This window comes from Labrus mixtus, chromosome 5, assembly GCF_963584025.1.
Source record: "Labrus mixtus chromosome 5, fLabMix1.1, whole genome shotgun sequence".
NCBI lineage: Eukaryota > Metazoa > Chordata > Actinopteri > Labriformes > Labridae > Labrus > Labrus mixtus.
The window spans coordinates 15,987,548-16,009,158 of record NC_083616.1 but is presented as its reverse complement, the minus strand read 5'-3'; the positions used below and the strand labels follow the sequence as shown (position 1 = coordinate 16,009,158).

General features: G+C 39.9%; 2 protein-coding genes and 1 long non-coding RNA gene across 3 annotated transcripts; all 3 read left to right on the top strand.

Annotated features, from left to right (window-relative positions):
• The first annotated feature begins 1,699 nt into the window (after positions 1-1,699).
• Positions 1,700-9,990, top strand: ciz1b (cdkn1a interacting zinc finger protein 1b). Its single transcript, XM_061038152.1, has 14 exons — positions 1,700-1,751; positions 2,319-2,380; positions 2,869-2,956; positions 3,190-3,332; positions 3,766-3,851; positions 4,700-4,776; positions 4,873-5,013; positions 5,195-5,289; positions 5,376-5,469; positions 5,826-5,930; positions 6,207-6,401; positions 6,848-6,902; positions 7,875-7,996; positions 9,543-9,990. The coding sequence occupies exons 2-14, from the start codon at positions 2,352-2,354 to the stop codon at positions 9,594-9,596; spliced, it is 1,284 nt and encodes a 427-aa protein (XP_060894135.1). The 5' UTR covers positions 1,700-1,751; positions 2,319-2,351; the 3' UTR covers positions 9,597-9,990.
• A 332-nt stretch (positions 9,991-10,322) lies between these two features.
• surf4l (surfeit 4, like) lies at positions 10,323-17,570 on the top strand. Its single transcript, XM_061038151.1, has 6 exons — positions 10,323-10,504; positions 13,508-13,694; positions 13,786-13,862; positions 14,471-14,514; positions 14,924-15,113; positions 15,377-17,570. The coding sequence occupies exons 1-6, from the start codon at positions 10,457-10,459 to the stop codon at positions 15,641-15,643; spliced, it is 813 nt and encodes a 270-aa protein (XP_060894134.1). The 5' UTR covers positions 10,323-10,456; the 3' UTR covers positions 15,644-17,570.
• Positions 17,571-19,417: 1,847 nt separating this feature from the next.
• LOC132974982 (uncharacterized) lies at positions 19,418-21,025 on the top strand. The gene is made up of 2 exons (XR_009673178.1): positions 19,418-19,819; positions 19,860-21,025. It is a non-coding gene; the product is annotated as an uncharacterized LOC132974982 (long non-coding RNA).
• Positions 21,026-21,611: the final 586 nt, after the last annotated feature.

Sequence of the window (21,611 nt, the reverse complement as noted above, 5' to 3'; positions counted from 1 at the left end):
GTTGTTACTATCGGTGTTTTACACCTAATATTAGTCAAAATAGGACGAAAGAGGAAAGGAAATAAATAAAAAAATAGGAAAGAAAGACGGCAGAAAATAAAGGTAATAAAGGCAAGGTATTTTATAAAAGGGGAAAATGTTTTTCATGACAATGAGACTTCATCTTTCCAGAAGAAACGTTTTCCATTCAGAATGAAAAACACATTTTACTTGAAAACGATGACAAATCAATAACAGACATCTAGTTTATACAATGTGTGTGTGTGTGTGTGTGTGTGTGTGTGTGTGTGTGTGCGTGTGTGTGCGCGCGCGCGTGTGTGTGTGTGTTTGAGGAGACATTTATTTACCATGTTGTGGACACATGTTTGCAGTATAGAGTGTTCTACAATAATTACAATAAACACACTCAAACATGTGAGAGGGATCATTTCCTGTGTGTGTGTGTGTGTGTGTGTGTGTGTGTGTGTGTGTGTGTGTGTGTGTGTGTGTGTGTGTGTGTGTGTGTGTGTGTGTGTGTGTGTGTGTGTGTGTGTGTGTGTGTGTGTGTGTGATAGTATCTCAGAATCATGTGCATGTCAGAATCAACTTTATGTTATTATTATTACCATTAGCCGTGCCTGTAGAACACACTTGGTCTGTTTTGCTTTTTTTAAAAATGATAATCAAGTTGCACTAAGCTGTAGTGTTTCCTGTGCACTGTTGACCAGGGCTGGAATGCTGTGTTAAACGTGAATGAAACAAAATGTGATCACTTGTAAAACATTGAAACCCATAATTGAGTGGAAATAGCACAAAGACAACAAATTCTGTTTTATGTTGAAACCACAATGGTTATTTTAGATAATTCATCGACCATGTGAATCTTTGTCCACAGTAATCTACATGAGGCAGAGTCAAACCCACGAAGCTTTGGTTCCTCCATCTGCGGAGGGAATCCAGGAAATACCAGCAGCTTCAAATAACTTCCAGACCTCTCTGGCCAATCAGAGCTCTCCCCTGGAGCCTGGAAACACACAGTATAGTAATGGATAGAGTCTTTCTATATGTACATACAAAGGAAAACATGAAGCGGTCTTGATGTTTATCAGCTCACTGTAACAATGTTGGTTATTTCCATCCATTATTTCTCCCTTTGGCAATTAAATTGTCCATTTAAAAACAAATAAACACATACGTTAAAGTACTGTAGAAGCAGGAGAAAGTAAAACTTGAAGGGGCTGAACAAAATGTAATGCAACAGGATTTGAACTAAGACAGACTTAATACAAAAATATTGATACACTGAACAAAAAACATGGATTAATATAACAGACATGTTTTCTAAAGCCTCTAGCACTCATTTGTTTATAACAGAACTGTTGAGCAAGGCACTGTGTCTTTGTGTCCTGGGTCTTCTGAGTTTGTGCTCAGTCCTATTAAAAGTTAAATAAAGCCATGCACATCTTAAATTCACACAAACTACTTAGTAGTAAAATATTAAACTATAAAATTATAACTACCATGAGGTTTTGGAACTGCTGTGGGTTCAAGGGTGATGCTTTACGTGTTCGGTTTGAGATAATATACTGTACAAATGTGTTATTATTATTATTTAGGATAAGACATTTCAGTTCCTTGGACGGCTGCAATATCTCCCCCCAGCCGCCAGGGGGGGAAAGAGCAGCTCACACACAAACAACGAGTCAGTCTGTTTACATTTAGCTGAGTTAGCTGTGTCAGCTGAGTTAGTCTGGGCTCCTGTGAGCGGTAAGGTGAGTAAATGTAATAAAATTAAATAATATATCTCAGTCATGACAGACAGCAAAGATAGGTAAAATTCGGCTGATACATAAAGCACCAGGACTTCTTAGTTTGTACCACAGACTTTTGCCATGTAGCCTATTTAGTCGCAGTTCATATAGGTATGAACGAGCCTTCTTGTGTACCAATAAGATAGATGCTATGGAGTGTGGTTAACATTGTAAAACACACATTTTTAGACTAATTACAGCTACAAACATTTTCTAAGGTGGGGTGGTGTTTCTGAATACACTAGACAAGAGTGGCTCAACTTAACATTCTCAAAAGGGGAAGAAGGAAAAGTAACAGATATCTGAATTGGAGTAACTACCTGGTGTTTGTTTCTTATTTATACTTTTTGCTTAATACGTTTCAGAGGAAATATTGTCATTTTTTTCGTCATTCCAGTTATTTGATTGCGGGAGTTAGACACTGCTATCTGCAGCTTTTACGTTTACGTTTCTTATATGGTTTTGTTATCTTTATTTGACTTTCAAATAAATGAAGAAATTAATAATTTTACCGTCTTTTCTGCTCAGTGTTTGTGCAAATCAACGAATCCAGCTTTCAACATGGTAAAACAGCAGAGGAGAACGGAGAGGTAAGAGGACATGACATGAACATGTAGTCACAGCTTTGTTGGGTTACAGCACACCAGTAGAATAAAACAAATAATGAGTGGATCAATGAATCAATGAATTTGGTTGTCTGTGAAGTTAGTGAAAACTAGTGTTTTGATAAAAGTTGGAATCTGCTCTACAAAATCATGTAGTTAAAAACTGAATATTGTAAACTCGTATAGTATGTTTTGTTACAAAGTAAGCTACCCAGGAGTAATTCAACTAAGTTGACTCCACCCACTGCAACATGAAATAAATGAACACATATTAGCAGTATCACTTCAATAGTTATAATAACTATTTCATAATTTCATGCAATATTTACATCATTATAGTTGAGGAGTTCTTTACTTTTGGCACTTTATTTGTATCTTCATATGGGGTTAAGTTTTAGTTTCAACGCCGATTCACTGGACATAACAATGAATCCCTTGATAGCAGATGTGCTCCTCGTTGTTTTATCCAGCAGGTGTCTTGTACCTGCTGCAATGAGCAATGTGACACAGGTTCAATTCCCTGTCGGCCCTGCGCAGAGGAGACCGCCTACGACTCAGCAAGTAGACATAAACAAACTCACCCCCTTTCTACACATGCGCGCACACACACACACACACACACACACACACACACACACACACACACACACACACACACACACACACACACACACACACACACACACACACACACACACACACACACACACATACACACACACACACACACTCTTGCACCCTTTCTGCTGTCTTGGATCCAGTTTGTTTTTATTTATTTATTTATTTTTTGTCAGGTTTCAGACAGGAAGTGGGCAAGTTCAGGAATGCGGAAAGCTGACAGCAGGACGAGCTCTACCACCACAGAAGATGACAGTGAAGACCCGGGACCAGATGGCGATTCAGGAGGGATGGAGTCAAAGAGGGCGAGACTTGACAGGTCAATGATGTGATGAGGTCACAGGTTCTATACTGAAACACAGCTGGCAGTGCCCTCTAGAGGTGACAGTATGAATCTGTCAGTTTCTCGCTTAATAAAATAAAGGTTTCGAAAGGATCAATCAGTCCGCTCATGTACTGACTGTAGATGAGATCTTAGAGATTTCACTGCGGTTAAAGTAGTAAAACCAGAATGTAAAAAAACATCTGTACCATAAACAGTCCAAATGTCTTCAAAGCATAAGATCAACATCAAAGCACAAAGTAGATAAAGTGTATTAAACAGAAAGTGCAGGATAATGTATCTAATATGTTTGGGTTATGATTACTGCTGGATTTATTTTTTCATCACTTTAATGTCTCAACTGTGTGAAAACTGTTAAACTCTGATTAAAAAACAAATGTTTTATCAAACTGACTTTGTGTTTCCACAGACCTCAGGATAGCGAAGCTGAGACCAGTAAAGAGAAAGTCCCTGGGTCAAATCGCGAAACAGGAAGCGAGAGCGGCTACACACAAGGTACTTAAAGTAGATTGTGAAGACCGGATGCAAAACTCCGCTGTCACAGCAGACGTACGCAGCTATGAGCAAAGGCACAGATTCAGTTGAGGTACTCTGTTGCTCTCTGGATTTGATTTGAAGTTGAAGTCATAGTGTTGGTATTATGGACTGATAATAAGAAGTACCTTAATGTTTCTTTTCTAGTCTTACCTTCTTGCGATAATGTTGTCACCTAAATACAGTTATGATTTTTTTGAAGTTGAGTTGTATGATGTACCTGTCAATAGTAGTGTATTAGCCACAGGAGAACCCTGTCAGCATTGCCCCTTTATTGAGAAGCAGGTTGGAGTGCCGGCACAGAAGCCAGGCTACAATCCCCTGCAGACGGGGTCACATGTTCCACATGATTTAGAACGTTTTAAGAAAAATGGACCTAGAAATCAACGGCGATGAAAGTGTGCACTATACTTAGACACTTGTCTAAGTGTGTGTGTGTGTGTGTGTGTGTGTGTGTGTGTGTGTGTGTGTGTGTGTGTGTGTGTGTGTGTGTGTGTGTGTGTGTGTGTGTGTGTGTGTGTGTGTGTGTGTGTGTGTGTGTGTGTGTGTGTGTGTGTGTGTGTGTGTGTGTGTGTGTGTGTGTGTGTGTGTGTGTGTGTGTGTGTGTGTGTGTGTGTGTGTGTGTGTGTGTGTGTGTGTGTGTGTGTGTGTGTGTGTGTGTGTGTGTGTGTGTGTGTGTGTGTGTGTGTGTGTGTGTGTGTGTGTGTGTGTGTGTGTGTGTGTGTGTGTGTGTGTGTGTGTGTGTGTGTGTGTGTGTGTGTGTGTGTGTGTGTGTGTGTGTGTGTGTGTGTGTGCACTTGTGTTTTCAGATGGTGTTTTGTTGAGGCCTGCTCATTCCGGCCAGCAGGGGTCTGCAGAGCTGAGTGAGGACAGCAGAGCAGCAGAGGTAATTAAACGTGTCCAACACCGCAGTGTTAGTTTTCTTTTATGTACTATGACCTCACTCATGATTGGTGTGTGTGTGATTGGTTGTGTGTGTCAGCTGCAGAGTTTGGCCTCTCTGAAGGTCACCATCCAGCAGAGCAGTGAGAGCAGAGAGTTCGGACAGACAGACAGGATGGCTGACAGGCAATCAGGCGGACTCCACTGTCATGTGTGCAACCTTTCATGTCGCACTGTGCAGGTAAGAACTCAACTGCACAGAATGAGAAAATATCTCCACAGATGATCTGCAGCAGAACATGGATGATCCTGTCATATTGTGGTCTGTTGTACTCCTGCATTAAGTTGTTTATGTTCACAAATTGTGTGTGTGTGTGTGTTTGCGTTTTGTGTGTTGATGTGTTTGTCTGTGTGTTGTGCAGGCATTTCAGGAACACATGGCAGCGTCAGAACACTTGAAGAAAATGATGGAGATCACTCACTCCATCTGCCTCAACACACACACACTCCAGGACAGGTAAACACACACATGAAAACACACACAGAAACACTTAACACAATTTGTAAGCGGACTCAGTTAGTTGTTCATGCTTTGTCCTCCAGGGGACGTCAACCTGACACACAGTGCTGGTGTGACACCTGTCAGACTCACTTCAGCGGTGATGTCATCATCCATCGGCGGACGAAACAACACAAGGTGGGAGAAAACACTGTTTTCTAATATAAATAATCATTTCAATGCACATAATCAATGCATTTTACCTGCCTGATTACATACAAGACTTTGGCCTCAGGGAGTCCTGGTTTTTATTGGACAGAGGATTTATCAGGTAACTCTGCTGCTCAATGGTTTGTGGTCACTAAAGAAACAAACTGCAAATTTCCTGCCGGATAAAACTTTTTTCTTTTCCTAGATAAAATGCTACTTTGATCGCACTGTAGTAAACTCTTCTAGTGAAGGGCACGACTGTTATCTTCCACCACAAATAGAGTAACAAGCAAACGTAAACAAATGAATTAGCAGGTTTATGAACGACTCTACTCTCTCTCCAGATGTGTAAGCAGCTGTGTCGTCCCTTCTGTCCGGTTTGTAAACGTCACTTCAGGACTCCCAGGAAGTTTGTGGAGCACATGAAGTCTGCGGAACACAAACAGCAGGTGAGAAGGGGGCACCGCTCAAATAATTCATATTTCCAGCTATGCAAGAAAGACTGACTGAACAGTGTATGACCTTGTGTACTAATTCTAATATGCAATATTCAGGCATTTATCCTTATATTTTCATATATGCTATTTACAGACCTAGTTTTCAGCATTAACTGTGTGACATGTTGTAGTATAATTTACTTATTTTACACATTTATCTTCTGTATTTTTCCCCACATAATTGTAATTTTAATTTTGCAAACAATTTGGTTCTGTGTTTTGTTCCAGGTGCAGCTAGAGGAAGCTCATGAGGAGGAGCTGATCATAGTGGATGCTGTTGGCTGCTTTAAGGGAGAAGAAGAAGAAGAAGAAGAAGAAGAGGAGGAGGAAGAAGAAGAAGAAGAAGAAGAAATTGAAGCAGCTGATGTAGAGGATGTCGAGGACGACGTAGGAAAGGAAGAAGCCAAGGAGGAAGCGTGCGAGGTAAAGGCCCCTTACCTACTGCGTGATAATGTTCAGTGTTTGATTCTACAATCAGCTACCGATGAAGCTACAACCAGCACAAAACAAACAAACTGTGAGTTCTTCACATCCCTGCATGTAGTTGTCCATTTCTACTGTTCATTCATGTGTTTAGGCACAGTAACGTCTATTTAAACAGTGAATTGAATTGTAAACAAACGAGTAACTTTAATATCTGTATTGCTGAGCCCTGAGTTGTACAGAGTCCAATGCACTGAACAGGTTCCTGAACTCATCATTCTTCTTTAAAGAAATATTCTCTATTAAATTGTGAGCTGCCCAACCCTTGTGATTAGGTTAGAACAGCTGCATCATACTAAAAGGAAACATATAATCATTCGGAAAGTGTTAAGAAAAGTCTTTTCTTTGTGTTTTTGTGTGTGTGTGTGTGTGTGTGTGTGTAACAGGTCGTGGACACACAGGAACCAGACAGGGTGGAATATGATCCCCACGCCACATATGGTAAGCTTCTGTGGTTATTGCAGTAACTTTTAATGCTGCATGTATATGACGGCTCTTCGCTGAACTGTGGACGTTTGTTTCCCTGGTCTGAGTCACCCAGAGCCAGACTTTAATCAACACTTTATTTAAGCCTTGTACCAGTGAACATGAAAGGTCAATCAATACACACCAATCAATACAATACCCTAACCCTACACAAGTCATAACAAATATTCTCTCAAGACAAAGGTGTGTCTGTTCTGTGTACAACGTGAAGATAATCTCAGTGACGTCACCCATTGGTTTCTGAAGAGGCTTTGGACGCAGGCCTCGTAATAGAAATCCGTAAGTTAGTAGCTGCCTAACTTTCTTGTATCAGACAAAGAGGTGCAGTTGAGGCTTAAGCCTTCTGGCAGCTACACCCTGTCAGCCAAATCATACACGCCCATAATACCTTAAATGTATGCAAATCTCGTATCCTTGATAGAATCAAAATAATCCCCCTAATTGGGATCTCTTGACTCTTGGAGCCATCTTCAAGTGGACACTCAAGGAAATGAAGTTATTTGCTCTGAGCATTGGCTTCATTTTTTAACACCAGATGTTGCTGCTCGAGTATGACTTCAATAATAATGCTGAACCAAGAAAAACAACAACGAATAAGGACAGTCACTCATTAGGGTTAGTGTAAAGCTGAAGCAGTCACAACATTGATCTTCCTGTTAATCGTTTGGAAGGGAACTTCAAGAGGCAAGCCCTGGCATTTAATGTATAATGTTAATATATATTCTCTTTTTTCATTTCTGTTTTATTTATAAATGATGACGCTTAGAGTATTGCTGACAACTACCTTTCTGTTTCATTGCCTATTTCATGAGTAATTGTAATGCACCTTTATACACAGACAAATTCCCTGTATGTGAAAACCTAGTGGCCATTAAATCTGATTCTGAAATTAAAAAGATAAAAATGTGTATCTTTGTGTCTCTTCAGGAAGTAGTTTTGTGGTTCCTGTTTCTGGCTTCCTGTGTCGGCTCTGTAACAAGTTCTTCTACAGGGAGACGACAGCGCGACACACACACTGCAGGACACACGCACACTACCTCAACCTGCAGGTAACACATCCTCGTACACACAAACACTAAACCGGTGCTAACCATCACAACTAATAGCTGGAGTTAGTTAGCTTGGACTAATGCACTCAAGGCGCTTCACTGCTGAGGAGTCCCTCAGGAGATGTTACTTTTCAAAAGTTGATAGCTTTCCAGATGTACCAACACTGCCTTTAAATTGATTTGATCATTAAATCAAAGCAGGTTACATACCTAACTGAGGTAACTATAATTAGCATGATATCACCTGAGCTTTTTGTAGTGAGGTTAAAAAGGGTTCCATGGAGAAGCATTGAAAAATCTGACCTAAAAAAACATTATGCTTATTATTATTTTAAATGAGTGAATCGGGGCAGTCAGCTTCACATACTCTCCTGTCATTATAAACTCTAAAGCCCTTTTCAGAGTGTGATTATGCAACAGCCCCATAAAGAGGCTCCGCAGTCATTATGTCGCTCTACGTTCATATTGATTGTAATATTGGTGTCCAAGTCTGTGAATTCAGAGTGCGTTACGGCATTGAGGAAGCAGGACATGTAGAGAAACAGCTGGAGCTCAACATCCTCGCATGTTCAGACATACACACACAAAGAGGGCAGTTGTCACCCACGGGCCCCGCCAATACTGCTTGCCGGTCCTGTCTCGCCATCTCCCTGATGTAACGCCTCTGTTACGTCCTTCAATGGCGGTACAGAGGTGGGATCACTTCGTCCCTCCACTACACCATGGCAGAATTGAACTATGAAAGGGCTATAGTGAAGATGAGACGGCACAGGGGCGTAGATATCGTGCCTTGAACAGGTGGACTAAATAGGGCTCATAAATTCTAGCTGCCGTCACAGTGAGTGTAATTACATTAGGCAGTTTGAATGAATTCATGTAAGAGAAATACCAACAGTGGAAACTTTTGTCTATCATTGTTTCAGAGAGGAACGAGCACCAGTTAAGATCTAGCACTCAGTACTCATCCTTAGTGAGGCCTGAGAGAAAAAGTTCTCCTTTTTTTATTCTCAGAAATAAAAGAGATCAAACACAGAAACACGGTGAAACAGATTTATTTTGTGTGCAGGCATTAAACATAACATGCATTAACAAAGATATATAAGACTTCCTGTCCACATGGTTGATTTCACAGGGCATTTCTTTTTAGCCTGAGTGCAAGGATTGGGAAAAAAAAATGTACTTGATTCTTTAATGTTGTACTCATTTTAAGAAGTTTCTGGAGTTGAATTTTGTAATGTTTCCCCTGTCACCAAATTTTCTGGAGTTAAAATCTGCACAGACGAACTTCAACCCGCAAGGGAGCTTTATCTTTTAGGGGACAGTAAGGAATTTTCAGCCACATTAGACTATGTTTGAATGGATTCATGTCAGAGAAATACAGTGGCACCTTTTGCCTATCATTATTTCATTTGAAAGGAAAAGAACCAGCACCATTAAAGACCTTGTCCTCTGGACTTTTTCACGTGTGAATTTTGAAAGAGATCATGCAACAAAACACACAGTTAAAAAAAATCATATTCCATTGTTTTATGTTGTTTTGTTTCAGAGTCACAGAACTCAGAGGACACATGAAGACAAAGAAAGATCTGCTCTGACCTGACATGCTCACCGTGTATGCAATGCAGCTGTAAATTCAGGTTATGGACTGATGATGACATCATCCTGCTCTCTGGTGGTGTTTGGCAAAGATGGGCTCCCTTCTTATATACCTGCTCTGCTCAGAGCTTCAACACTGATGCTTGTGTTAACAAATAAACAGTTACAGGATGAATAAATGAGTCAGTATGAGCCCAGGTAAAACAGCTGTGTGTTCATCCTGCTTCATCACTGACATCTGGTGTCTGTTAAACCAACTGCAGCTTGAAAAATTATGTGTTTCCCTTTCATTTGTCATTTTCCTTCAAGGTTCAAGGTTCTGTTTTTTGGTTAAAAAAATAAAACAAGTTAACATTTACAAATTAACTTCTTTAACTTATTCTGTAAATATGTTTTTTTAAATACATTGAATAATATAGATTAGTCTTTTTCTGAATCCTTTGTATATTTCTTAGGCCTTGGATTACTATTCATACACCTGATGATAGATGCAGTCAGGGGTGCCTACATATTTACAGTCTATGCTACATACATGTCCACAAAAGAATATATAAACAAACGTCAAGTTGTCTGTTACTTTTATTGTGTTTTAAACTAAAAATATTTGTTGTATCTCTGAAGGAGGTTACAGGTCATTAAGTCATAACTGAGCTTGTTTAAATCACTTGGACACTCTCAGTCAACGTGGCATGTGTGGACCTGTCCCCTCCACGGGGGGCGCTGTGTCGCACAGCGCAGAGGATTGTGGGTCGGAGGAGGCAGCAGAGAAGCATCATTATCACTACTACGGACTGACGGCGGATTTTTTTTCCTGAGCTACAAGCCGTTTCTCCGCACTGAAGTGCCTTAAAAGTGGAGGGAGCGATGGCACACGGAGACCTGATGAGCCAAGCGGAGGACGTGGCGGACCAGGTGAGCTCCTCAGCCGGCCACAGTCAGGGCTGACACCCCGGCAGACACCTCTCGTCCGGATATTTTCCGCGCCCTCCGAATTCCAGTATTATATATTAAGTTTTATAAAGCTTTGTTCAACGTACTTCTCACTAAACATCAATGTCTGCCATTATATTCGCCATGCACAACATATAACTAAGCTTTGTTGTAGTCCAGATGAACTTAACTTTCAGCAGCATTTAGGTGGAGGCAGACTTTGGGTGTTGCTTCTAAGTCTGTTAAAGTAAAGATATCCTAAACACACAAAATAGCTTTCCTGTGGAGTTACCTGTTTAACGTTTTCTACTAGCAATAAGGTGAACAGGGTTAGTAAGTTTAAATTCTCTCATTGTATATGAAGAGTCTTGTGCGCCAACATCTGTATCATGGAGAAGCAGATTAGGAACACAGCCTAAGGGTGACATCAGATTTGTGAATAGTAAAATAATTCACGGCCGAAAGGAGGACTAAATCCTTATTTTGTACCTCGGATCTTTCGTTATTTGTTAGCTGTGAATTTATGTCTGAAGTGAGATACATCTTAAATTGACAGATTTCTAAACGGAGTCCGGTGTGTATAATGTCACACCAAAAATAACAATAAGTCAGCGATTCCAAATGTTGCTTTCTGTTATAATGATGATTTATATATATTATTATTATTTATATATTTATATACATGACTTGTTAATAAAACGTGTACTGTGACTTTAAAACATAAAGCCCTTCCTAGTGTTGCAACAGGAAGGTTTAGTAACGATGATGCGCTGTTGGAAACTGCGGAAATGAGACGCAATGTGAAACTCTGCTGTTCAATTAATCTGCTGTGACATCGATTACATCCTCGTTAAATTCATCTAGATCTGACGTTATCTTCAAACCAACTACATGTTTATTTTTTGCTGGTTTCATTTGAGGAGCTGCACACAGATGCAGCTTGACGCCGCCGCCTGGCTGCCACATACACAGTCTGATGATGATGACGATGGTGATGATGGTGATGCTGGTTATTCTCCCCAGCTCATTCAAAACTAAGGCAATGCGTGTCTGTGTGCCAAAATATAAATATTCTAAAATTGTGACAAATGCAGTCACAACTACACAGAGCCACAAAGTGATGCTTGTTATGTATAACAAAAAGTCAGAAGTTGTTCAAAGCAAGCATTACCATGAAAGATGATCTCCATGTCAATCACAAAATGTGATAATCAATACACATTTCCATCTGTCTTTTTTCACTGTTAGGTCATTCAATTTAATACAATCATTAAAAAATTTAAAACTCAGTCAGTCAGGACATTTGGTCTTTTTTTTTCATATTCCATGTTTTCACATTTCCAGACCATATATTGTAAATATTAATGGACCTATATTAAGTGACGTCACCCATTGGCTACTAAATGAGGATTTGGGGGACCATCGATGGTGGTCGCCGTGCTGGAAATTGCTGTCTCACCTTAACTTTCAGTCAACCTAAGTAAGAGCAAGCTGGAGCTATAGGGCGGGTTTTAAGCCTCTTGACAAACCGTAACATCACACCCGCCCGTCAATCAGGTCACTTAAGCGCCTTATTGTGAATAACGTTTATCCTTCCCCCCCCCCCCCCCCCCCATACAGTGTGTGCTGATCGAGACATGAGCTAATCAGACCTATTTGTTTTTTTTAAACCAGGCTGTAAACATGTTAATCTCTGCTGTAAAATCTGGCTTTTTGAACTGGTTTGTATGTGACCTCCAGTAGTTCTGCTGCCTCAAGTGGACACTCAGCTAAGTGCACGATTTCACACTTCTGCATCGGCTTAATCAACACCGGAGGATGCCGCTTGTTCCAAAACCTAAACACCATGAATGACTTGAATAGTGTCACTAACTTTCTTTTTAATTTCAAACTGACTCAATAAATCAAATCAAAGTATAATTTGCAAAGTCTTTCACGTAAACTAGATGGTCGCGTGATTTTAAGCTAACAGACCGACACTAGCAGGTCCCAAGTCATGATTTCATGCTTACAGACTGAGGCGAAAATTAACTCGCCCTTACTTGTGCTAAAATGCTACGGCTAAAGCTGACAGCTCCCTGTTCAGACTGAGCAGAACGCGAGCTTATTGTTTAAGGCAGCTTCTCAACTGGTGGGTCGGGTGCCAGAAGTGGGTCGCGAAGCTGTTTCAGTGGGTCGCCATGGTGTGCCTGCATTTCTTTTTGTGTCAAAAGTATATGAAGCGCTTTTTTAAACATGTTTATTTTTGTTTTGTTTCTTTGTTCTGTCACACAATTTGTAGCCCCTGAGGTCCAAACTGCACATTTTGTCATGAAATTAAATCTGATTGGTTGAAAAATATCCAAAATTTCAGTCGCAATTTTTCATGTAGTTGATGGTGAACCACTGGTCTAAGGTTAATGCTGACCTCTCCCAGGTAGTGCCACAAAGCTAAATGTAAGCCAACAGTTCTCAGTTCATGATGTTACACTTTTAGACTGTGGCTAAAGCTAACATATCACAGTTCATGATATAATGCCAAGGCTAAACCAAGGCACGGCGCCCTGGAAAGGTTCCAGGTTTCATGACATTATGCTTACGAATTGATGCGAAAGCTAATTTGTCATAGATTATGTCAAAGTGCTTAGGTTACTTTAACAGGTCAGAGGAAGATGGCTAAAGCCAAATAGTCCCAAGTCATTGTATCACGGTAAAGTGTGAGGCTACAGCAGGTCATGTCAGCTCTAGGATTACAGGCCCTGGGATATTATATCAGGCAAGCAGACTGACACGGGAGCAAACAGACCCCAGGTCATATAATGCTAAGGCTGGAGGAAACAGGTCCCAGGAAAGATATCATGCTAGCAAATCCTGTGTATTGATTGGTTGAATTTCATCACTGCAGAACTTCCAGATAAAACCTAACGTACAGAAATCCCCTTTCTTAAAACTCAAAGCTTGAGGAGGCTCAAACACTCTTGCTAAATTGTCCCTGTTTCATTGTAGTTCCTACGGGTCACCAAACACTACTTACCCCATGTGGCCCGGCTCTGCTTGGTCAGCACCTTCCTGGAGGACGGGGTGCGGATGTGGTTCCAGTGGGGGGAGCAGAGCGAGTACATTGATTCCACCTGGAGCTGTGGAAGCTTCCTCGCCAACTTCTTCGTCCTGCTCAACCTGCTGGTACAACTTGGTAATAAATACATGTACTCGCACACACACAAATGAGTTTTTTTTCTGTACTTGTGAGGACCCTAACTGTCAAAATATATTTTTTTCTGCAGGTGGCTGTCTGTTGGTCCTCAGTAGAAACTTTGTTCAGTATGCCTGCTTCTCTCTGTTTGGGATTATCGCCCTGCAGGTGAACACACACAAACGGTTTATACACTACAATTAAGAACTTCACTCTAATTAAATTGTATAATTATTTATCTTGTATCGTGCACTAGATGTGCCTTGGTTTCAACAGTGAATTTACTAAGGCTTCCTCTCGAATTGCCAGGTTGCAAAAAGAGTCAGATTGTGCAGAAGTCTATGAAAAAATGAAGGATAGATTCATAGCAATGCATATCCACCTGTTGTACAGATTATTTCACTTCTGGTTAAACAAAGAAGTGACGACAAAAATGCCAAAGATCCAGGCTTATAAAAAGTAGTAACCCTGACATGCCAGTAACTACAGTATGTCCTCTTATCATGAACAGTCTATGGTATTTATTATTTTCAAATGTGCTAATGTGGGACAATATTGTCTCTGATAACAAATCTGAAAACCAGATATGACAACCTAGTCAGATAAATAGAACAAAAAAGAGTACATTTATTTCAGCTCTGTCAGCTCTTATACATACACATTTTTCCTGTTACTAGTACTAGTTAGTAGTGTTATGCTGTGATTTATTTCTCCTGTACTGCCTGGGAACACAGAATACCGTATGTGTGCTCTTGAACTTGTATATCTCTCTGCAGACGGTGGCTTACAGCATCCTGTGGGACCCAAAGTTCCTTATGAGGTTAGTCTGTGACTTCTCCTTTGATTGACTTTTGATCATGTCCAGTCTGCACACTTCAGAAGAATATAGATCTCTAGATGTGCTATCTGTTTATTCTTTAAGTTTTATTTTCAGCAGGATCTCATTCTGATGTCTGGAGTTTTAAAATCTCTCCTGAAATGTGACCCATAAGTTCAGTCTCTGTCTTGTCAAAGAAAACATTTATGTTTCTATCCAGATAAAGGCTGATCATCAGCAGCAAATATTTATGCAGGTTTTTTGGAATTTCACGACTCTTTATCTTTAAATTTCACTTTCTAAACTGTGTATTGTACATGAGCTGGATTAATCTGTTGGATACAAAAATATACTGAAAGAAGATCCTTCTTACGCATTTTAAGAGACCTCGTCCTCCTCTTCCTCTCTTCAGGAACCTCGCGTTGAACGGAGGCCTCCTCCTCCTCCTGGCAGAGTGCCGGGGGGAGGCTCGCAGCGTGTTTGCAGGAGTTCCTTCTCTCGGTCAGCAGAGTTCGCCAAAGAATCTCCTGCAGCTTGGAGGTCGTGTTCTCCTCGTCCTCATGTTCATGACGCTGCTGCACTTTGACCTCAGCCTGATCAGTGTGAGTGTGACACATGCAAACACACATAAATGAATATAGACATATACTCATTTCATGGAGTCTGGATAAGGACTGTTATTTTAGCAGGATTGAGCATGAGAAGGATATCATGAAATCTAATAAAAGGCTGTCATCCAGCAGCAGAGTTAAAAAATTCAGAGCATCCTTGAACACACCACTTTTTGTCAGAACTCAGATCCTGAACTGTTCTGTTCCAGTCGTGTGTGAGTCCTCATTCCGTCTTGTGCTGCTCTTGTGTCCAGGTCCTGCAGAACCTGGTGGGCACGGCGCTCATCGTGCTTGTGGCGGTGGGCTTTAAGACGAAGCTGGCGGCTCTGACTCTGTCCATCTGGCTGCTCTGCATCAACTTCACCTTCAACGCTTTCTGGAGCATTGCTTCAGAAAAACCCATGCACGATTTCCTCAAATACGACTTCTTCCAGACCACGTCGGTGATCGGAGGCTTGCTTCTGGTGGTGGCAATGGGACCTGGGGGGGTCAGCATGGATGAGAAGAAGAAGGAGTGGTGAGGAAGATCTGTTGGGGGGTGGGGTGTTGAAGCTGATTCTCAATGGACAAAAAAGAACTGATGCTTAAAAAGGAGAGGAAGAGGGAAAAGAAAAGATGGATAATATATTTAATTTGACAGAAAGAAATACTTAAACTTTCAAATCAAACAAAAGTATGTTTAGAAATATAGCTTTAAAAATAATGAAGAATTATTAGGTTTAAATCCACTAATAGAGCGTCCTTATACAGGACTCAAAGACACTGGGTTCTGTTGCTTTTAATTGGAACGTGGATATTTGAACTGTTACGACTAGATCTTCCACAAAATTGTTGTCAAAACATTATCAGAAAAGAGAATAAGTAGATCACAGAGAAGGCAGAGTCTTCGCCTTTAAGATCAGTGACTTTGTGGTTTGTTATGTGAAGTGAGTCTCCTGTGTCTCAAGTGTGAGGATGTACAGCAGACAAAGTGAAGCATATATTTTCAGTGAGTTGGTGAGTTACAGCAGTTTGTAGAAAGTGTCCAGAGAAACTCAGGTTCCAGTTCAGCGTTTGTGATAAGGGTCTTGTGTTGTGTTCACTACACTGAGTGCATAAAAACACGTTTTGTGTGGGGGATAAGCAGACACTGTTTTATTTTTTTTATAGCAAGAACAAACCCAAACAGGACGAGGTACTTCACTCAAGATAGTTGCCTGGAAAATATTTTATCGATTTAGAAATTTTCTTTCACCAAAATAGTCTGTTAGATTCTACAGTTGGAATAGCAGCAGAAAACGCTGCAGCCTTTTTTTAGATGAGTCTACTGTGCTGTTATCATTTACATGGATCTACCAGATTTTATTGCTGCTGATTGTTGTAATGGATAAAGTCCTCAACAGACTGTGATCAGAACTGTTTCTGTAGTGACTGTCACTCACTGAAGACCATAAAATGCTGTAATTGACCCAACTCGACCACTCTTTACTAGTTTGTTAGTAAGCTGTAGCAGCTACAAGCCAGGTAGAGACAACATATCAGCCGTAAATAACCAGGGCCCAGAAGTTCATAGTACTTTTCAAGGGGCTCCAATCTGGAAATGCTGCAGTTTTAAGTATCACTCTAGGTTTTATTCATCGGACTGGCCTGTTTTTGTGCTACGAATCCAAGCTCATCTAGAAATTACACATACCTCTCTCTATTTATCTCAATTCTTCCTTCCTTCTTCTTCTCGGGCCTCATAGCCACCACCAGAGACTCTGAGAGTCACATGATGTGTGTGTGTTGTATAAATGCTGCTGTCCTCATATTTGTACTGCCAGGTGAGATTTAACACATAGAATACCTGTTTCTGTTTGTTTTTTAATCAGCTGCCTTCCTCACCTCTGATGTTTCAGATGGAAAATCATTTTTTTTTTTACATTCTGTAATGCCTGGAACTTCAAGCAGATGGAGCTGTTCAGCTACAGCACACACTGCGACACATTTATACTGTTTTACTTTCATAAAGATCTTTGTCTCTCAGTGTGAAACACACAAAAGAGGCACACACTCCGCTGGGCTATGTGTGCGTGTTTGTGTGTGTGTGTTTGTGTGTGTGTGTGTGTGTGTGTGTGTGTGTGTGTGTGTGTGTGTGTGTGTGTGTGTGTGTGTGTGTGTGTGTGTGTGTGTGTGTGTGTGTGTGTGTGTGTGTGTGTGTGTGTGTGTGTGTGTGTGTGTGTGTGTGTGTGTGTGTGTGTGTGTGTGTGTGTGTGTGTGTGTGTGTGTGTGTGTGTGTGTGTGTGTGTGTGTGTGTGTGTGTGTGTGTGTGTGTGTGTGTGTGTGTGTGTGTGTGTGTGTGTGTGTGTGTGTGTGTGTGTGTTTGTGACTCTTTTGTCTCTGAGTATCGATAAAGTTGTGAGAAAGTGAAATAATTTTCTATCATGTGTTTTTATAGAAGATGTTGAATAAATCAGTCCAGCATTGTGATACTTTTTTTGTATCTGTTTTTGTTCACTGTCAATACGGAAGTGTTTATATTAAGGCTACAGTCCATTTTGAAATACATGTTTTCTTATATATGTGTGTGTGTGTGTGCGTGTAAGCAAGAAATAATCACTACTCATTAGATTGTAATGGAACTTTTAGGTCAGTGAACAATCTGAATCCCCCCCCCCCCCCTTTGACGCTCAAACATAAAAAAACATTTTCCTCAGGACAGTCATCATTATTAGACTCTGGACAAATATGACTATAATGGGATTGTTAAAGTGTTTATATTAATGGTGCCATATAGGGAAGGAGCTATTACTCTTAAGGGATGGCCGGATACAAAACAGGTACCGGTTATGTCTTCAGAAGAAACCATCACAGTGAACTACAGTATGCAAAACAAAAATGTTTCATACAAGAGAAGATGCTTATCAGCCACATTTTAATCTTTTGTTTTCTTCCTCTTTAGTTGTTTTTGTTGACCAGTACACTTGCTCTGAGAAATACAAGTGTCTTCATTACACATCACAGGCACAGGGAAACGAGATCAGAACATGTGGCAGAGACAGACTTCAGCTTGTCTAAAAGTGCCAAAGAAGAAGAAATCATGTAGCTTCGGTAAGTGTTAGCCTCGACCCTCAGAAAGATTACAGCTGGTGCTATTCTGCAGGACACTCATACACGTACAGAGACTACAATAACACCCACGCAGTGACCCATGCGTCTGTCCAGGTCCTCTAATAACCTGCAGACTGCAGCCAAGGGCAGCACCTGAACACCACACGCACACACACACACACACGCTCAGACACAAACTATAAAAACATACAAAGTCCAATTATGACTTATTGATTTCTCCAAAAGCATCAGCTGTAACTGTCAGACTGCATAGTTCAGTGCGTACATGTGAAGGTCTTGCTTCTGTATGACCGCTGTCTCTTCCTCCTCCTCCTTCAATGCTGCTCCATACTAGATGATATATAAACTGATTTACATTAATCCAAACAAAATTGCCATTGTTTACTAATTTACCGTCATAAGAGCAGAAGATGTGGCAGAGATCACACAGTGCTCAATCCAGCGATGTGCATTCACACATGGAGACAAACAAGGAAGATGTGGAGTATGAAGAAGAGGACTGTCTGACTATCTGGAGCTGCATTATTACTCTAACTATACTGTCCTCAACAAAATGAAAAACAAATATATACCAATTTACCATGACATTTGGAACATCTCAAATATCATACATGGAGCTAGAAAAGTGAAATTCTGCCAAGTCCAAGCAGCATGCATCAAATTTAATAAGCCATCAGATTATCAAAAGTAACACGTCAATAAAATGTAAAACCCATGCGATTAATGATAACCATAGAAATAAATCAGTGAACCAAACAAAATGAACGGCAAATAAGTTATTAAGGTGAATGTTCTTCAGGTTCCTCACTTGATGGCGCTAATGTTGTGTCTGTTCATCAGAATGACAAAATCCCACTGACTGAGCTGAGTCTGAGATCTGCACCAGACACTGAGTTTGAAGGACACCAGGAAACATAAAAACATGTTGCTATTTATAAAATATTTCCCTGAAAGAACACAACATTTGCATGTGTATATTAGTATTTCACATTATTACCTAATAATAAGAGGAAATGTATTATGATCCAAACATTTCTGTTTGGACGAAAAAGATTTCAACTAGTAGTATTTAATACTAGAAGTATTAAAGTACAAAACTCTATAAATTGAATCTGTTATTCTTTCATTAAAATCAAAATATTTTAGATTATTGAAGCATTTCATCTTAAAACGTTCTGTAAATAAACTATTATTATTATTATTATTATTATTATAATTATTGTAACCAAATTACCAAATGTGGGATTTAAAATGTTAACATTAGCTAGTATGCTAGATGGTGATGGATAAATAACTTTTGTGTGTGTGTGTGTGTGTGTGTGTGTGTGTGTGTGTGTGTGTGTGTGTGTGTGAGTATTGAGTTGTTTTTTGTTTCATTCGGGATGGGAAACACACATAATGACATCTTCTATGAGAGAAATCTCAGTGCATTTATAATTTCTTCTGTTTTGATTAATTGACAGAAAGATGCAGAGATGATTAATTTAAAAACATCTTCAACTTAAAGTGAAAACATCTCTAACCCCATTCAAAATTAAAGACAAACAAAGAGTAAGGCTGTGCAGGTTCAGGGACACACCTGTGTGTGTGTGTGTGTGTGTGTGTGTGTGTGTGTGTGTGTGAGTGCGTGTGTGAGTGTTTTATAAGCACTATCAGAGGTGAAATGTTAAAAGCATCAGAGTTTTCAGGATTTATCGTGAGCTCTTTGCTCTGTGTTTGAATAGATACTTTGATTTCCAAGAAGACTTTGTGATTTTTTACAACTATAAAAAAAAGTCTGTCAGTAAATGCTGTTAAGAGATGAGCGTGTGATATTACTATGCTTGATGCTGCATTGACAAGGTTTCAAGCAGAGAGAGAACATGCTGAACAGCACGAGGAGAGCAACAAACAGTTTGCCAGGATGGTGGGAAACAAAAACAAAGAGCCTTTGTGTGATAATATATATGTTATGATGACGTGTCAAGTATTTGATTAAACTCCATCTAAGATTTTTATGTCTAGATAATATTTCATGTAATTATATAAGGGATTGTAACCAAAAGTAGCAGATCATTTTAATGCAACGACAAAGTAAGGGTACTCCAAGTGTGGTTTTACACTTTTCCAGCATATCTCTCCTTTTGCATTGGCCCGAGTAATCTGGAGTGTTTTCTAATCAGACATTCTTAAACACATTGCAAAAATGTACATTATAAAACTCTTAAGTGTAGACATTTAGCACACTGTTATATGATGTAAAATACACAACCTGATGACCCTTTTTTCATTTTCTACAATCAGTTTCTTTATATGTGTAGTTGTATAATCAGTAGGCCTATCTGCTGAAGTAGGAGTTCAGACTGTCATGTTTTTGTAGAGAGATAATCAAGATTCTCCATTAAGAGTCTAAACTCTCTCTGATGCTTTTATTGATCTGTGATTGATTCATCATTCTGCTGCTCCGATGAAATCACGCACTCCGTGCCTCCACTCATCCAGTGAAATTATATTGAAGGAATGGTCGAGACTGGAGACCAAATGAGGCACAATTTGAGCCGCGAGTCATGTAACCTCCATGTTTCTTGTAAAAGAGTCACATTTTCTAAGTGTTAAAAATGTAATCTTGAAAAACAAAAATGCAAATGTGTTCATGTAGTGGTGACACTTACTTCATCTTAAACATACTTACATTATTTTACAGAAGTAGGGTTTACTTGTATCATGTTGTATTGTCTGTTATTTATACTTTTATTACAGTAAATAATCTGAATACTTCCTGCTGGTTTTCTGTAGACCTGAATCAGTTTTCTAAAAGGGCAAAGAGAATCTTAGTCTGTCGTTTATTTCATTCACTCCCTTTATCCCTCTCTCCTCCTCCTTGTTGACTCCTCTTGACCTCCTCCTCCTCCTCTCTTAGAGAGAGAAAAAGGAGGAATGTGGAGAGGGTGAAGGACAGGAAAAAGCTGAATGTGAGTGACAACGACATGAACAGGTCACACTCCATCAATGTGTGCTAACATAAAAAGAGAGATGACATAAGAGGATAAAGAAGCAGGGGAGAGGGGCTGCTGGAACAAAAGAAAACAATCATTAACAAGTCACTTGCTTCTTTGTTCATCATGCTCATTAAGATAAGGGACATGTACTCTAAAAGTAATTACATTTGGTGATGGTCATGTCATTGATCTGTAAGTATCCTAGATATAACTTATACATAAGATAATATTTCCATGGTGGCCAGGTTGCTGTGAAATCACGCGCAGTGTGGAGAGCTCAAATGTTATCGTAAATCGTGATGATGTATGGTTATCATGTCTTTCTGTTATTTTCCAGGCTCAAGTCATGTAAACATCTCAATACTCAGCAACTGTTTGATGGTCAACAACAAACCAACATTTTCCAGTGACTTTAAACATT

Bases quoted from the DNA above. Each gene is read 5' to 3' on its own strand.
- surf4l (XM_061038151.1), top strand. From the start codon at position 10,457: ATGGCACACGGAGACCTGATGAGCCAAGCGGAGGACGTGGCGGACCAG. The intron at 13,863-14,470 runs GTGAACACACAC...ATCTCTCTGCAG, and splicing joins TTGGGATTATCGCCCTGCAG to ACGGTGGCTTACAGCATCCT. The intron at 14,515-14,923 runs GTTAGTCTGTGA...TCCTCTCTTCAG, and splicing joins GACCCAAAGTTCCTTATGAG to GAACCTCGCGTTGAACGGAG.
- ciz1b (XM_061038152.1), top strand. From the start codon at position 2,352: ATGGTAAAACAGCAGAGGAGAACGGAGAG. The intron at 5,470-5,825 runs GTGGGAGAAAAC...CTCTCTCTCCAG, and splicing joins GGCGGACGAAACAACACAAG to ATGTGTAAGCAGCTGTGTCG. The intron at 6,402-6,847 runs GTAAAGGCCCCT...TGTGTGTAACAG, and splicing joins CCAAGGAGGAAGCGTGCGAG to GTCGTGGACACACAGGAACC.